General features: G+C 38.0%; 1 protein-coding gene across 2 annotated transcripts in view; it reads left to right on the top strand.

Annotated features, from left to right (window-relative positions):
- LOC138330062 (uridine 5'-monophosphate synthase-like) overlaps nt 1-17,635 on the top strand; it is a 28,471-nt gene extending 10,836 nt beyond the window's left edge. The window contains exons 3-11 of one of the 2 annotated variants that reach the window (XM_069277441.1): nt 2,656-2,817; nt 8,241-8,344; nt 10,282-10,435; nt 11,071-11,202; nt 11,603-11,736; nt 12,842-12,971; nt 13,438-13,522; nt 14,618-14,716; nt 15,303-17,635. In XM_069277441.1, coding sequence (XP_069133542.1) covers nt 2,656-2,817; nt 8,241-8,344; nt 10,282-10,435; nt 11,071-11,202; nt 11,603-11,736; nt 12,842-12,971; nt 13,438-13,522; nt 14,618-14,716; nt 15,303-15,493 — 1,191 coding nt within the window. In that variant the 3' untranslated portion in view covers nt 15,494-17,635. The remainder of the gene's footprint in view (nt 1-2,655; nt 2,818-8,240; nt 8,345-10,281; nt 10,436-11,070; nt 11,203-11,602; nt 11,737-12,841; nt 12,972-13,437; nt 13,523-14,617; nt 14,717-15,302) is intronic. The other variant, XM_069277440.1, reaches the window with a different exon arrangement.
- The last annotated feature ends 834 nt before the right edge of the window (nt 17,636-18,469 follow it).

The following is an 18,469-nucleotide window of genomic DNA, read 5'->3' as shown; positions in this document are numbered from 1 at the left end:
CTACAGTAAGTGTTCATGTGTGTCCTACACAGCTTTACCTATAGCTACAGTAAGTGTTCATGTGTCCTACACAGCTTTACCTATAGCTACAGTAAGTGTTCATGTGTGTCCTACACAGCTTTACCTATAGCTACAGTAAGTGTTCATGTGTGTCCTACACAGCTTTACCTATAGCTACAGTAAGTGTTCATGTGTACCCTACACAGCTTTACCTATAGCTACAGTAAGTGTTCATGTGTCCTACACAGCTTTACCTATAGCTACAGTAAGTGTCCATGTGTCCTACACAGCTTTACCTATAGCTACAGTAAGTGTTCATGTGTGTCCTACACAGCTTTACCTATAGCTACAGTAAGTGTTCATGTGTCCTACACAGCTTTACCTATAGCTACAGTAAGTGTTCATGTGTGTCCTACACAGCTTTACCTATAGCTACAGTAAGTGTTCATGTGTGTCCTATACAGCTTTACCTATAGCTACAGTAAGTGTGCATGTGTGTCCTACACAGCTTTACCTATAGCTACAGTAAGTGTTCATGTGTCCTACACAGCTTTACCTATAGCTACAGTAAGTGTTCATGTGTGTCCTACACAGCTTTACCTATAGCTACAGTAAGTGTTCATGTGTACCCTACACAGCTTTACCTATAGCTACAGTAAGTGTTCATGTGTACCCTACACAGCTTTACCTATAGCTACAGTAAGTGTTCATGTGTGTCCTACACAGCTTTACCTATAGCTACAGTAAGTGTGCATGTGTACCCTACATAGCTTTACCTATAGCTACAGTAAGTGTTCATGTGTCCCTACATAGCTTTACCTATAGCTACAGTAAGTGTTCATGTGTCCTACACAGCTTTACCTATAGCTACAGTAAATGTTCATGTGTCCTATACAGCTTTACCTATAGTTACAGTAAGTGTTAATGTGTACCCTACACAGCTTTACCTATAGCTACAGTAAGTGTTCATGTGTACCCTACACAGCTTTACCTATAGCTACAGTAAGTGTTCATGTGTGTCCTACACAGCTTTACCTATAGCTACAGTAAGTGTTCATGTGTGTCCTACACAGCTTTACCTATAGCTACAGTAAGTGTTCATGTGTGCCCTACACAGCTTTACCTATAGCTACAGTAAGTGTTCATGTGTACCCTACACAGCTTTACCTATAGCTACAGTAAGTGTTCATGTTGCCATACACAGCTTTACCTATAGCTACAGTAAGTGTTCATGTGTACCCTACACAGCTTTACCTATAGCTACAGTAAGTGTTCATGTGTGTCCTACACAGCTTTACCTATAGCTACAGTAAGTGTTCATGTGTCCTACACAGCTTTACCTATAGCTACAGTAAGTGTTCATGTGTACCCTACACAGCTTTACCTATAGCTACAGTAAGTGTTCATGTGTCCTACACAGCTTTACCTATAGCTACAGTAAGTGTTCATGTGTACCCTACATAGCTTTACCTATAGCTACAGTAAGTGTTCATGTGTCCTACATAGCTTTACCTATAGCTACAGTAAGTGTTCATGTGTCCTACACAGCTTTACCTATAGCTACAGTAAGTGTTCATGTGTGTCCTACACAGCTTTACCTATAGCTGCAGTAAGTGTTCATGTGTCCTACACAGCTTTACCTATAGCTACAGTAAGTGTTCATGTGTTACTGTACCCTACATAGCTTTACCTATAGCTACAGTAAGTGTTCATGTGTCCTACACAGCTTTACCTATAGCTACAGTAAGTGTTCATGTGTACCCTACATAGCTTTACCTATAGCTACAGTAAGTGTTCATGTGTCCTACACAGCTTTACCTATAGCTACAGTAAGTGTTCATGTGTACCCTACACAGCTTTACCTATAGCTACAGTAAGTGTTCATGTGTCCTACACAGCTTTACCTATAGCTACAGTAAGTGTTCATGTGTACCCTACACAGCTTTACCTATAGCTACAGTAAGTGTTCATGTGTCCTACACAGCTTTACCTATAGCTACACTAAGTGTTCCCTGTCATGGTTTTATTAAAAACAAACAAAATAAATCTAATTTCAAGCAATTTTTTGTTCCAAGTGATTGTTTCCTGAAAGATGTGAGTGATTGTTATGGAATCCAGACGAAGTATGACAGATTTATAGCATCAATGTATGACTGTAATGTTACTTAAGCAGCGGCGGTTATCTGGTTACGGTTCGGTTAGTCCGATCCGGTTAACTGGTTGGCATTTCTACTAACCGTTCCAGCACAAATAGTTCCACCAGCCAGCTTAAAATTGATTTGATATTAATCTTCATTATCAATTATCAGCAAAATTAACTGACACAAAATTATTGTGTTTATTACAAAAAATGTCTTTCTCTGGTTTGAATTGATTATAGAAATTAACTGAAATCAATTGAATTACTAATGCATTCTTGTATTTTTTTTTTTTTTTATTTTTTGCAAACCAACATATTACAAAATTCACTCTTTTGCAGGTAAAATCATTTTCTGATTATTGATTGAATGAAATATTTTGAAATTGACCTGTTCTGATTGAACAAATTTTATACTTTTAAATACATTGCTTTGAACGTTTTTTACAACAATTTTTTTTTCTTTCTGTAAATCATATTTTAAGTTTAATAATCACACCAACTGGTTGATTTTGCAGTGCATATGTGTTCAACACAATTATCCAATGTTGATTCGCCGAAAAGAAGCTAAAGACTATGGAACACGACGAATGATAGAGGGTCGTTATGAGGAGGGTGACGTCTGCCTGATAGTAGAAGATGTGGTCACCAGTGGTAGTTCTGTCCACGAGACAGCTGAGGTATGTAACATGATAGTAGAGGATGTAGTCACCAGTGGTAGTTCTGTCTGTGAGACAGCTGAGGTATGTAACATGATGTAGACACCAGTGGTAGTTCTGTCTGTGAGACAGCTGAGGTATGTAACATGATGTAGACACCAGTGGTAGTTCTGTCTGTGAGACAGCTGAGGTATGTAACATGATAGTGGAGGATGTAGTCACCAGTGGTAGTTCTGTCTGTGAGACAGCTGAGGTATGTAACATGATGTAGACACCAGTGGTAGTTCTGTATGTGTGACAGCTGATATATGTAACATGATAGTACAGGATGTAGTCACCAGTGGTAGTTCTGTCTGTGAGACAGCTGAGGTATGTAACGTGATGTAGTCACCAGTGGTAGTTCTGTCTGTGAGACAACTGAGGTATGTAACATGATGTAGTCACCAGTGGTAGTTCTGTCTGTGAGACAACTGAGGTATGTAACATGATGTAGTCACCAGTGGTAGTTCTGTCTGTGAGACAACTGAGGTATGTAACATGATGTAGTCACCAGTGGTAGTTCTGTCTGTGAGACAACTAAGGTATGTAACATGATGTAGTCACCAGTGGTAGTTCTGTCTGTGAGACAGCTGAGGTATGTAACATGATGTAGACACCAGTGGTAGTTCTGTCTGTGAGACAGCTGAGGTATGTAACATGATAGTGGAGGATGTAGTCACCAGTGGTAGTTCTGTCTGTGAGACAGCTGAGGTATGTAACATGATGTAGTCACCAGTGGTAGTTCTGTCTGTGAGACAGCTGAGGTATGTAACATGATGTAGACACCAGTGGTAGTTCTGTCTGTGAGACAGCTGAGGTATGTAACATGATAGTGGAGGATGTAGTCACCAGTGGTAGTTCTGTCTGTGAGACAGCTGAGGTATGTAACATGATGTAGTCACCAGTGGTAGTTCTGTCTGTGAGACAGCTGAGGTATGTAACATGATAGTGGAGGATGTAGTCACCAGTGGTAGTTCTGTCTGTGAGACAGCTGAGGTATGTAACATGATAGTGGAGGATGTAGTCACCAGTGGTAGTTCTGTCTGTGAGACAACTGAGGTATGTAACATGATAGTGGAGGATGTAGTCACCAGTGGTAGTTCTGTCTGTGAGACAACTGAGGTATGTAACATGATAGTGGAGGATGTAGTCACCAGTGGTAGTTCTGTCTGTGAGACAGCTGAGGTATGTAACATGATGTAGACACCAGTGGTAGTTCTGTCTGTGAGACAACTGAGGTATGTAACATGATAGTGGAGGATGTAGTCACCAGTGGTAGTTCTGTCTGTGAGACAGCTGAGGTATGTAACATGATGTAGTCACCAGTGGTAGTTCTGTCTGTGAGACAGCTGAGGTATGTAACGTGATGTAGTCACCAGTGGTAGTTCTGTCTGTGAGACAGCTGAGGTATGTAACATGATGTAGTCACCAGTGGTAGTTCTGTCTGTGAGACAACTGAGGTATGTAACATGATAGTGGAGGATGTAGTCACCAGTGGTAGTTCTGTCTGTGAGACAGCTGAGGTATGTAACATGATGTAGTCACCAGTGGTAGTTCTGTCTGTGAGACAACTGAGGTATGTAACATGATAGTGGAGGATGTAGTCACCAGTGGTAGTTCTGTCTGTGAGACAACTGAGGTATGTAACATGATAGTGGAGGATGTAGTCACCAGTGGTAGTTCTGTCTGTGAGACAGCTGAGGTATGTAACATGATGTAGTCACCAGTGGTAGTTCTGTCTGTGAGACAGCTGAGGTATGTAACGTGATGTAGTCACCAGTGGTAGTTCTGTCTGTGAGACAGCTGAGGTATGTAACATGATGTAGTCACCAGTGGTAGTTCTGTCTGTGAGACAGCTGAGGTATGTAACATGATGTAGTCACCAGTGGTAGTTCTGTCTGTGAGACAGCTGAGGTATGTAACATGATGTAGTCACCAGTGGTAGTTCTGTCTGTGAGACAGCTGAGGTATGTAACATGATGTAGACACCAGTGGTAGTTCTGTCTGTGAGACAGCTGAGGTATGTAACATGATGTAGGATGTAGTCACCAGTGGTAGTTCTGTCTGTGAGACAGCTGAGGTATATAACATGATAGTTCTGTCTGTGAGACAGCTGAGGTATATAACATGATAGTTCTGTCCGTATGACAGCTGAGGTATATAACATGATAGTTCTGTCTGTATGACAGCTGAGGTTTATAACATGATAGTTCTGTCTGTATGACAGCTGAGGTTTATAACATGATAGTTCTGTCTGTGAGACAGCTGAGGTATGTAACATGATGTAAGTTTAGTCTGTGTGACAGCTGAGGTATATAACATGATAGTTCTGTCTGTGAGACAGCTGAAGTATATAACATGATAGTTCTGTCTGTATGACAGCTGAGGTTTATAACATGATAGTTCTGTCTGTATGACAGCTGAGGTATTATAACATGATAGTTCTGTCTGTATGACAGCTGAGGTATATAACATGATAGTTCTGTCTGTATGACAGCTGAGGTTTATAACATGATAGTTCTGTCTGTGAGACAGCTGAGGTATATAACATGATAGTTCTGTCTGTATGACAGCTGAGGTTTATAACATGATAGTTCTGTCTGTATGACAGCTGAGGTATATAACATGATAGTTCTGTCTGTATGACAGCTGAGGTTTATAACATGATAGTTCTGTCTGTATGACAGCTGAGGTATATAACATGATAGTTCTGTCTGTGAGACAGCTGAAGTATATAACATGATAGTTTTGTCTGTATGACAGCTGAGGTTTATAACATGATAGTTCTGTCTGTGAGACAGCTGAGGTATGTAACATGATAGTTCTGTCTGTGTGACAGCTGAGGTATATAACATGATAGTTTAGTCTGTGAGACAGCTGAGGTATATAACATGATAGTTCTGTCTGTGTGACAGCTGAGGTATATAACATGATAGTTCTGTCTGTGAGACAGCTGAGGTATATAACATGATAGTTCTGTCTGTGAGACAGCTGAGGTATATAACATGATAGTTCTGTCTGTGAGACAGCTGAGGTATGTATATATTAGTTCTGTCTGTGAGACAGCTGAGGTATGTAAATATTAGTTCTGTCGAGTGAGTACAGATAGTTCTGTCTGTGTGACAGTGAGGTATATAACATGATAGTTCTGTCTGTGAGACAGCTGAGGTATATAACATGATAGTTCTGTCTGTGAGACAGCTGAGGTATATAACATGATAGTTCTGTCCGTGAGACAGCTGAGGTATGTAACATGATAGTTTTGTCTGTGAGACAGCTGAGGTATATAACATGATAGTTCTGTCTGTGAGACAGCTGAGGTATATAAACATGATAGTTTTGTCTGTGAGACAGCTGAGGTATATAACATGATAGTTCTGTCTGCGAGACAGCTGAGGTATGTAATTATAACATGATAGTTCTGTCTGTGTGACAGCTGAAGTATATAACATGATAGTTTTGTCTATGAGACAGCTGAGGTATGTAACATGATGTAGTCACCAGTGGTAGTTCTGTCTGTGAGACAGCTGAGGTATGTAACATGATGTAGACACCATAGTTCTGTCTGTGAGACAGCTGAGGTATGTTACATGATAGTTTAGTCTGTGTGACAGCTGAGGTTTATAACATGATAGTTCTGTCTGTGTGACAGCTGAGGTATATAACATGATAGTTTAGTCTGTGTGACAGCTGAGGTTTATAACATGATAGTTCTGTCTGTGAGACAGCTGAGGTATATAACATGATTTTCGTTCACTGAGTGTCTGTCTGTGACAGCTGAGGTATATAACATGATAGTTCTGTCTGTGAGACAGCTGAGGTATATAACATGATAGTTCTGTCTGTGAGACAGCTGAGGTATATAACATGATAGTTCTGTCTGTGAGACAGCTGAGGTATGTATATATTAGTTCTGTCTGTGAGACAGCTGAGGTATGTATATATGAGGTAGTATCTGTCTGTGAGACAGCTGAGGTATATAACATGATAGTTCTGTCTGTGTGACAGCTGAGGTATATAACATGATAGTTCTGTCTGTGAGACAGCTGAGGTATATAACATGATAGTTCTGTCTGTGAGACAGCTGAGGTATATAACATGATAGTTTTGTCTGTGAGACAGCTGAGGTATATAACATGATAGTTCTGTCTGTGAGACAGCTGAGGTATATAAACATGATAGTTTTGTCTGTGAGACAGCTGAGGTATATAACATGATAGTTCTGTCTGCGAGACAGCTGAGGTATGTAACATGATAGTTCTGTCTGTGTGACAGCTGAAGTATATATCATGATAGTTTTGTCTGTGAGACAGCTGAGCTATGTAACATGATAGTTCTGTCTGTGAGAACAGCTGAGGTATGTAACATGATAGTTCTGTCTGTGAGACAGCTGAGGTATGTAGCATGATAGTTCTGTCTGTGAGACAGCTGAGGTATGTATATATTAGTTCTGTATGTGAGACAGCTGAGGTATGTAACATGATACATGTAGTGTAGGATGTGGTCACCAATGGTACGATAGTTCTGTCTGTGAGACAAGCAATGTATTTACCTGCCACTATATTGTGTAAAACAATGTTCTGGGCATTGTTATGATCATTTAATATTCAATAGTAATTTAGTGTAATGTAAAACATAATTTGCAATGTAACCCGTAAGTCCTATGTACAAAAATCTATTTACCTGTAATAACATATATGGTAATCTTATATTTTCTCTAGCATTTTCGTGACAGCTACTTGATGATTGTGCTTCGTTGTTGCAAATCTATATACCAATTACAGTATACAGTTTGTTGACTGGGTTGAGGGGCAACAGATGATATTCTTGAACCCGAAACAGACTGTTGCCCAAGGCCGAAGGCCGAGGGACAAACAGTTTGTTTGAGGGTCCAACAAATCATCTGTTGCCCGAAAACCCAGTCGATGTTTTGTTATACCCATTGACTCAAAACAATGCATTGACGTCACGAATTGTAGGTGTGATGTCACTCCGGTCCAACAGCACATTTTAACAGTCAATTTTAACAGTTCTTTGGACCGCTCGACGGAATAGTTCATTTATTGGCATTTTTGGCAATAGAGTTTATATAGGAACTATTTTATAGGGGTAACAAAATTTATTGTTATACTCCTATACGGCCTCGGGCAACAGTTTGTCTTCGGGTTCAACAAATCATCTGTTGCCCTCAACCCCAGTCAACAGCTGTATACTGTTAGAGAATTACAGAATTTACTGTTTTCACCGAGATAATTTTGAATGTGCATTTTGTTATTTTCTGAAATCTTCAAATCCAAAATTTCAAATTGTTATAAAATACCAAAATTAATACTATCAATCTATTACAATCTTACAGAAGAATTGTTAAGATTTCAAATTGAAGAAAGTATCATTTCTTTTTGCAGTCATTGCAAAATGAGAAGATTCAAGTAACAAATGCCATAGTACTTTTGGACCGTGAACAAGGAGGGAAAGCTGCTCTAGAGAGGAAGGGGATTAAACTGTACAGGTATAAATTGTCAATGGAGTGGGGACAGTATAACAACACACTGTCAAGGTATATTGATATGTACAGCCCCATACGCGAGATGCAGGTGCTCTAATAGTAATCAGGTCGTCAATCTGTGCATCCTTCCACCCATCCATCTGTCTGTCCATTTTTAGGTCATCTGACCTATTGTCAACATGCGTCGTCCGTCGTGTGCGCTGTGCTAAATTCTCATTCAAACACTTTCCAATAACCGAAAGGCCCAGGGTACTGATATTTGGCCTGTAGCATGCTGGATGAAGGGCTATCAAATTTATTAAAATGAAGGACCTCCTTCATTCAAGGTCAAAGGGGTCAAATAGGCTAAAATCTTTGAACGACTTCTTCAAAGAACCCAAATGCCCAGGGAACTCATATTGGGCCTGCAGCATGCTGGAATGAATGAGTACCAAGTCTGTTCAAGTGAATGACCTTGACCTTCATCCAAGGTCACAGGGGTCAAATAGGCTAAAATCTTTAAACAACTTCTTGTGAATAGTTAAAAAGTCTAGAGACTTGAGATTGTGCCTGTGGCATTATGAGATGAAGAGTTACCAAGTTTGTTAAAATGAAAGACCTTGACTTTTATTCAAGGTCACAGGGGTCAAATAGGCTAAATTCTTTAATCGACTTCTTGTGTATAACTAAGAGGCCTAGAGACCTGATAATGGTCCTGTGGCATGCTGGGACAAAAGGCCCAGGCTACTCATATTTGGCCTGCGGCATGCTTGGATGAAGGGCTATCAAACTTGTTCAAATAAAGGATCTTGACCTTCATTCAAGGTCACAGGAGTCAAATAGGCTAAAATCTTTAAACGACTTCTTCTCAAAAACCAAAAGTCCCAGGGTACTCATATTGGGCCTGTGGCATGCAGGGCTACCAAGTTTGTTTAAATAAACGACCTTGACCTTCATTCAAGGTCACAGGGGTCAAACAGGCTAAAATCTTTAAACAACTTGTGAATAACTAATAGGCCTTGAGTAGTGATATTGGGCCCGTAGCATACTAGGATAAAGATCTACCTAGTTTGTTCAAGTGAATGACCTTTATGTACTTTTATGGTCAAAGTCATGAAATATTTTGGAAACTTGCAGCTTCAAATAAGGGGTCTGTTGTATTGCCTAAATTGTTGGCCACTATTGTATACTGAGAATGTGTTGTTTTGTGCCATTAGTCAGATGACCATTAAGGCCCATGGGCCTCTTGTTATCTTTTGAACAATTATTGTGGAGGGAATTCAAAGTAGAGTATTGATCTCAAATTTGCTAGGATGATTCCCCATGCCATCTAGATCATGAGTTGGGTAACTTTTGGGGATAAATGGATTCAGTGGATATCTTGGATTCTAACAATAGCAAAAAAATTGAAAGTTCTGTAGCTAATGTTTGTGATAGCATTTTGAAACAAAGTTGTTTAGAACTCCGATAAGGATTTGACTGAATGGGATCACAGCGATATATTGCATGCATTAGTCTAATACCCTTGTGGATTAGTCTTATAGCGAGGTTCATTTCCAATTTTGCCAGAATTACCTGTCAATATTTGTGGATTCATCATGTCATTGACACCATGTTTTTTCAACATCTGTTCACTTCACCATGACTACCTGTTTCACTTTTATTTTAAGAAAATGTTGAAGTAATAAATTCAGGAAAATGTTTAAATTTTGTGAATGAGTTATTTCTTTCCAAACTTAACTTTCTTCATGAATTATCATTGACATCTGCAGAAACACCACCTAGAATTTCTGGTGAAATCTCGTTTTTTTTTAACTATTAAGTTGTTGTTTGAACTATATGTTTATAAATGAAAGTATATTTGAAGTGAGATTATGATCTACTAGAAATTAAATTTGAAAGATATTTACGATGTCATTGATGTTTGTTGTCGTGATGTTTGCTTCCTCGTTTATTTTTAGTGTAATAACTTTATCACAAGTCTTATCAACGTTGCAAAGGCTAAACAAACTAGACAGTGATATTGTGGACAGAACCAACCGCTTTATACAAGACAACAGGTTTGATGGGCATGTAGCTGTCAACAACAAAAGCAACAGCTCATCTACAACAAAGGTAGAAATCTGTCAGTGACATCTTGGTCATCAACTAATTATTTTCGATTAATTTCTCACCAAATTGTTAAACTTTTTTTTATTATGATAGTAAATATTTAATAATAGTATATTACTACAGTGACTACTGAATGCCATTCTATTAATTAGTGTGCTTTTTCCTGTTGTTGCTTTAAAATCAACCAAATTTAAAAAAAAAAAGTATGTAAAATATATGCACGACATGCTAAAATCTAAACAACAAAACCTCATTCTTGATTTTGTTAATTTAAACATTAACTTTTTTCTTTGTAATCCAGAAAAAGTATATACGTGAATAAAATATATTTGATTATTATTATATGCTCTTTGTTATAAAACAATTAAATAGCTACAGTAACATCTCTTTAACTACTGGAGGGATTTCAGTGAAACTTTGAAGCATTTATCCTTTATAATCAAACAGTAATCTATCCGATCAGAATAAGATACCTCAACCTTTTTCAGAGTTATGCCCCTTTGTTAAAAATCTAATGGAGGGGGTATAATTATAACTCCTGGACGACAGTTGTAGTTCTGACAGTTTCAGTAAGAAATAATCAGAAGTCTCCATTTCTCTGTAACCTATAGCTACTTAATGATATTTCTGCTGACCAGGTTATGAGTCACAAGGAAAGAGCGGTGAAGTGTAGCCATCCATTAGTACGATCTCTCTACACCATAATGGCTGACAAAGAGAGCAACCTTTGTGTTTCTATAGACTGTGCAAGTAGTAGTGAGCTGTTACAAGTAAGTATTCAGGTTATACCGTAAATCAATTTTAATTACTATTTATTTTTATTTAAAGGCCCACCACTTTTCCTAAATGTCTTTTTAAAATGGCAATTAATGTAAATTAAACAAGATTGATAATGTTGTAGAGTCGCAAAAGTTATTTGCTTATCGTTAATACTACACTGATCATCACCTTCTGAACAATTCTATGAAAATAAATTATGTCATGATATTGTACTGAAGGTTTCCTACTGTCATCCTAATTAACATGTGTTAACGCCATATGACAAAACCTCATTGTTAACATAGAGTACATGGGAATGGGCTACTTTTAGTTTTAAGAAACATTAATTTCTTTTTGTTTCAGAAAGGTAGTGGGCCTTTAAAGTTCTTGTATTGTATTTGTTATTTTTAGATGGCAGATAAAATTGGACCCCATGTGTGTATAGTGAAGACCCATATAGACATGCTGGAAGACTTCACTTCAGATGTCACAAAAGAGTTACAGAGACTTGCAGACAAACATAATTTCCTCATATTTGAAGATAGGTAATTAAAAGTGTCAGCTGAAAGTGCTTTCACCAAGAATATGTATGTGCATACGCAACTTCGCTAGCCAAGGGTATTAAGTCTGATTCTCTTCCTACTACCCTTGGCATATCTCACTTCAGAACAAGTGTTTTTGCTTTCAAATTCTGATTGGATGCGGCTAGGTTCAGGCGACCAATGAAAACGCAGCTTTGATTTGTCAACAAAACTGAACTGAAGCGGTAGTATAGTGACCTACATTTGTATAATGAGGCATCAGGCATGTCTGTCAACATCAACTCCTAGCGAAGTTATATTACTATCTATTTAATCAATTAGATGTTTTATACCAGCTAAATGAACGTCTTGGAGACGTTGCTCTCCAAACAGATTGGAAAGTACGTGCATGGTTTATGTTTCACAAATTAAACAATTAAAAGATATACTACGATCTCGTTACAAAATTGGACACTGCAGAACTTCTGCATGAAACGCAAAAACTGGTGTCCGAACTCACTAATAAACAAATGACTCACACACATGTTCATCTGTGGTATTTTGAATCTGTCGCAAACAAGACGCGTGTTTCATAGGGCACTGCCATTTTTTCAACCATACAACAATGATACAAGCTTTTTAATTGGTTGCTTGTTACGTAAATGGAAGGGGCGCAACTGCGGTGATCCAGCAGGTGGCGCAGTGCGGGACTACCCGTTCTGAAGTCAGATATGCCAAGGGTAAAAGTAGAGTATTGGCTTATACCCTTGGCTAGCGAAGTTGGTGCATACGGTATACCTTTGGTAAGTTCAAACAAAATTAAATAAATATTGATGGACCAGTTTGAATTATCCGAAATAAAATTTGTTTAGGAAAAAAACGTGAGTTCGAACTATGCGAGTTGATATCATGAAAAATCAGTTTTGAGTACCAACATATACCAATACCTGGCATAAGCAATATAAGGCAGAAAATCTAAGTTTTAATTTTTGCTCACCAATAAATCTTCTTAGACTCATAAAATTACTCACATCTCATATGAAATGAAAACTGATTCATTTAATTAATAATTACAAGATTCTATATTTATGAGACTGTAATGAATTGAGGTCGTTTTTGGTATTTTCAGGAAGTTTGGTGACATTGGAAAGACTGTACATACACAATATGAGGGAGGCATGTACAAGATATCCAGTTGGGCTCACATCACAAATGCTCACCCTGTTCCTGGCTCAGGCATCGTTAGTGCTCTGGCAGAGGTAGGTTTCCCAAATGGAACTTTCATGTCCTTTCAAGAATTACCAGTGCTCTGACAGAAGTAGGTCTTCCCAATGGAATTTTCATGATCATGTAAACTATCATGTTCATGCAAGAATTACATGTAACAGTGCTCTGGCAGAGGTAGGTTTTCCCAATGATACTTTTATGATCATGCAAACTGTCTTGTTCTTTCAAGAATCAACAGTTATCTGACAGGGGTTAGGTTTTCCCATTAGAACATTAAGATCCTTTTAATAACTCAGCATAGCAATGGAGGTATATATGGGGGGGAGGTCAAAGACAACAGTGAGTTGATCTAGGTCATTCATTGATGACAGGGTAAAACAACCTATAGAACATCCGGCTAGCTAGTTTTCTTGGGTCTCGAACCTTGACCTCAGTCTAGCTGTTACATTTTCTCCTCTCCTGTTGCAGTATTTGATTTTAATTATGTATTTGCTACAGGTTGGCAAGCCCCTGGGTCGTGGATGTTTGATAGTTGCAGAAATGAGCTCGTCAGGGAATCTAGCTACTGGCGACTATACTAAAGGTGGGTATCAGTAATTATTACTACAGAATTGCTACCACAGTGGTACTCCCTTAAAAGATATTTAATAACTTTATACTTATCTAAGATATACTTGTCCAAGCCAAGTGCTCTGTTATTCATCAATTCCTTGTTTATGTTCAGTAATATTGAACTCCCTCTCAATTTCCTGATTATATACAAGAAAATCTGCTTAATTATTGTCAGTTTGTTTTGGGAAAAAAATCACCAATGAATGGACAGCTGATATCCGAAAGAACATTTTAGCTTCAATCATATGATAGAATCCTGGAGTTCAGTCAGGACTCATTTGTCAATAATGATGTCCAATACAATCTGCTTACACTGTTTAATACTCTTTAGTTCAAACAAGTTTGAGTTATTTTCTAGGAATGAACAAGTAATGTACAAAATATCGTTTTTCTTCATAAGCTTTTATTGACAGATCAGCTGTCAATCAAAAAAGAAGTGCACATGCATTTTGTATTGTGTATGCTACAATAACCATGTTTGCTCCAACATTGAACAAGTACACATGCGCTTGTGAGCATGAGACTTGGCTCTATATATATATATACCGCCTGTCAGTCAGTCAGTGATTGTGAAGTTAACTGTTTTTCTGAGGAAAACCCAAAGACAACAAGATCATGATTCACAAAATTCACAATTTTTGCAATTGACCTTGACTTCTGTCTTTTAAGTCAGTACGTGATTCTACCATATTAGGGACCACATACCAGTATACATGTATAACATTAGTAACACTACAGTTTTGATTAGAAGGTTTCTGCAAAATTTTGGTGAATTTTGTTCAGTGATTTGGTAGAATTCAAAAATAGAATACATATTGTTTTCGTATACGCAAAACTGATGAAGGTCAATGCCTAACATGCACTAAAGGCGATTAGAATAGGGTACTCGAAAATTTGTCTCTACCAACCTACCAACATGTTACTCCAAACTTATGCAGCTTCTTTTAGAGGTAACGAGAATACTTAAAAGGTAAGGTGAGGCCATTCATCATTGAAGTTGATGAAACATCAAACAAAGTAAGCCATTGTTATCCACATGTTGATGTAGAATTACATTTTGTTACAGGTGCAGTAAAGATGGCCGAAGCCAATAAGGACTTTGTGATTGGCTATATTTCTCAGTCTCGCCTGTCAGCTGACCATGACCTTGTTCACATGACTCCAGGTATGCATCAGAAGTTTTTGTGGAATTACAAAAAGATGGAAGATAATTGTTCATTTCATCAAACTGTATTCAAACATTTCCAGCAAGGAATCAAATGAAATTTAGGAAAACATTAGTACTGACCTTTGTTAGTTAGTTGATTAAGCTTAATGTTATTTTAACAATTAACCAAGAACATAATATTGAACGACAGCCACCGAGGTAAAATGTAAGCGAAGTGTTGTGTGAACATCTGTGTGTTTTTGGAGGCTGTGGTATAGGGTAAACCAACTTTCTTTTATTGCTATCAAATTTAGCAAAACAAGTTCACAAAATCAACTTCCACGAATAAATTGAAAATTGAATTGAAATTCCTTGGAATATAAATGATGTGAACTTTCTTGAACTTACATGGATTGTAAATTGCATAGAAATAGAAAGTAGATTTCAGTATTTGTGCACGTGTTGTGTCTCTTTGCCTTTTTAGCTGACCATCCTCAGATGTAGTCTATTCCAATCTTTATAGATTTATTTCTTATAATGAAAGAACATTGAATTTCATTAACCAGGTATCATCATTTAATGTTTATTACTTTGTTTAACTCAGGTGTCAAGATCCAAATGGGAGGAGACTCCCTTGGACAGCAGTATGTGACCCCACAGATAGCGGTCTCGGAGAAGGGTGCAGATGTAGTCATTGTGGGTCGTGGTATTACTGGGGCAGCGGATCCTCTTGGGGCAGCTTTGGAGTACAAGCAAGCTGGATACTCTGCCTACCTAAACAGTCTCGGTCACTGATCAAAATCAGTCAAGCATAATAATTGTTCATCTGGACAACTCCAACACTGATCATCTAACCAGCTGTTCATCAACCTGATAATTTTAACTATAATTGCTATTTATAGTCAACCCATGAAACTGATGACAGTCAGCATAGACTGTCACACGATAGAGCTATCACTATCAGTACGTATATGTATACTACTCAGAGTTTACAATCTGGTCAAGGAGATAGATATTACACTTACAAATTACTTGTTTTAATAAATACATAATTATCATGTACTAGCAAACAGGTTGTATTTATATATGAATTGGTCTTTTTCGTTTAACTCAATCTCAGAAATGATGTTTGTCAGTTAAAAATGTTAAACTCTAAACTACTTTGCATTTATACAATACAGTATTAAGTTTTCCTAATTAACAAAAGAGAGTGATTGATCAAATATTAAATTAAAAGATCAATTTTTACTGTAATAATATATAATAATTGAACTTAATACCAGGCTTTAACCATCCCAGAAAGTTACCTACATGTCAGTTACTTCATATGTTGTTCAAGTACCTGTTAAGAACTTAATGTATGTATTTGCATCGAAGCTGATTTAACTCATTCACCCCTCCAGTTCACAATAGAATGACCCTAGTCTTTGATTTAGAAGAGAGCAAATTTATCTCCGGGGATGAATGGGTTAAAATTTCAAAGCTATATAAGCTAAAGACTATTGATTTGAGTCGTAAATTATTTGGATGTTATATATTATATTTCAAACAGAATATAATTTGATTATGAAAGTAGTTTCTTCAATGTGTTCAGCAATAATTAATATATTGACATACCAGGTATTACTATTTGAGTAAACAAATTTTGATGGCATGTGTTCATATATTATTGAATAACCGCATGTTTATCATTGAAAGGGAATTTAGTTATGCTGCCTGGTATATATAAGACCTGGTTGTGCATCCATGAGCCCATCACTTGTTAGGTCATCTGACCCGAAGGGTCAGGATGACCTATAGTCATCATGTTTCGTCCGTCGTCGTCCGCCGTGCGCCATGCGTTAACTTTTCACATTTTGAACTTCTTCTCAAGTTCTACCGGTGGGATTTGGCTGAAACTTGCAGGAAATGATCCTGACATGGTCCCGACAAAGTGTTGTTATTTTTCGGGTCGATCTGAAATCCAAGATGGCCGTCACAGCCGCCATCTTGAAAACACATTTTGAACTTCTTCTCAAGTTCTACCAGTGGGATTTGGCTGAAACTTGCATGAAATGATCCTGACATGGTCCCGACAAAGTGTTGTTATTTTTCGGGTCGATCCGAAATCCAAGATGGCCGCCACAGCCGCCATCTTGAAAACACATTTTGAACTTCTTCTCAAGTTCTACCAGTAGGATTTGGCTGAAACTTGCATGAAATGATCCTGACACGGTCCCGACAAAGTGTTGTTATTTTTCGGGTCGATCCGAAATCCAAGATGGCCGCCACAGCCGCCATCTTGAAAACACATTTTGAACTTCTTCTCAAGTTCTACCAGTGGGATTTGGCTGAAACTTGCATGAAATGATCCTGACACGGTCCCGACAAAGTGTTGTTATTTTTCGGGTCGATCCGAAATCCAAGATGGCCGCCACAACCGCCATCTTGAAAACACATTTTGAACTTCTTCTCAAGTTCTACCAGTGGGATTTGGCTGAAACTTGCATGAAATGATCCTGACACAGTCCCGACAAAGTGTTGTTATTTTTCCGGTCGATCCGAAATCCAAGATGGCCGCCAAAGCCGCCATCTTGAAAACACATTTTGAACTTCTTCTCAAGTTCTACCAGTGGGATTTGGCTGAAACTTGCATGAAATGATCCTGACACAGTCCCGACAAAGTGTTGTTATTTTTTCGGGTCGATTCGAAATCCAAGATGGCCGCCACAGCCGCCATCTTGAAAACACATTTTGAACTTCTTCTCAAGTTCTACCAGTGGGATTTGGCTGAAACTTGCATGAAATGATCCTGACACGGTCCCGACAAAGTGTTGTTCTTTTTCGGGTCGATCCGAAATCCAAGATGGCCGCCACAGCCGCCATCTTGAAAACACATTTTGAACTTCTTCTCAAGTTCTACCAGTGCGATTTGGCTGAAACTTGCAGGAAATGATCCTGACATGGTCCCGACAAAGTGTTGTTATTTTTCGGGTCGATCCGAAATCCAAGATGGCCGCCACAGCCGCCATCTTGAAAACACATTTTGAACTTCTTCTCAAGTTCTTACAAGTGGGATTTGGCTGAAAACTTGCATGAAATGATCCTGACATGGTCCCGACAAAGTGTTGTTATTTTTCGGGTCGATCCGAAATCCAAGATGGCCGCCACAGCCGCCATATTGAAAACACATTTTTGAACTTCTTCTCAAGTTCTACTGGTGCGATTTGGCTGAAACTTGCATGAAATGATCCTGACATGGTCCCGACAAAGTATTGTTACATCTCTGGTTGATCCCAAATCGAAGATGACTACCATGACACTATATCTAATTAATTTCCTATATGTTAAGGCCCATGGGCCTCTTGTTTGAAATAAAATTTGTTGAAAGAAATTTAAAATTATCCTGACATGATCCTGACAAAGTGACACTATATATAATTAATTTTACTATTGTCAAGGTAGTCAGATGACCGTTAAGGCCCTTTGGGCCTCTTGTCTATTACATGTAATTACGATATAATTTTATTGTGGTGGTTATGAATTACTGGTCTTCTGATGAATGATATATAATAGCAAATGATGTTTTTTGCCATAAACATATTGTCAATATTTAGTTTAAAAATGTTTTCAGTTATAAGCATAATATTCCTTTTTGATACACTGTAGTAATATTTACTACCTCGCACATGTAGCTGGTTTTCACAATATAATACCCGGGTCAAATCAAATGTATTCACACTTACGAACCAGTTCCTGATTTAAGAAAACATGTTTTTGTTATATAAAAGT

This window comes from Argopecten irradians, chromosome 8 (assembly GCF_041381155.1).
Source record: "Argopecten irradians isolate NY chromosome 8, Ai_NY, whole genome shotgun sequence".
Taxonomy (NCBI): Eukaryota; Metazoa; Mollusca; class Bivalvia; order Pectinida; family Pectinidae; genus Argopecten; species Argopecten irradians.
Note: the sequence above shows the minus strand (reverse complement) of the source record. Positions and strands in the feature narration are given on the sequence as shown.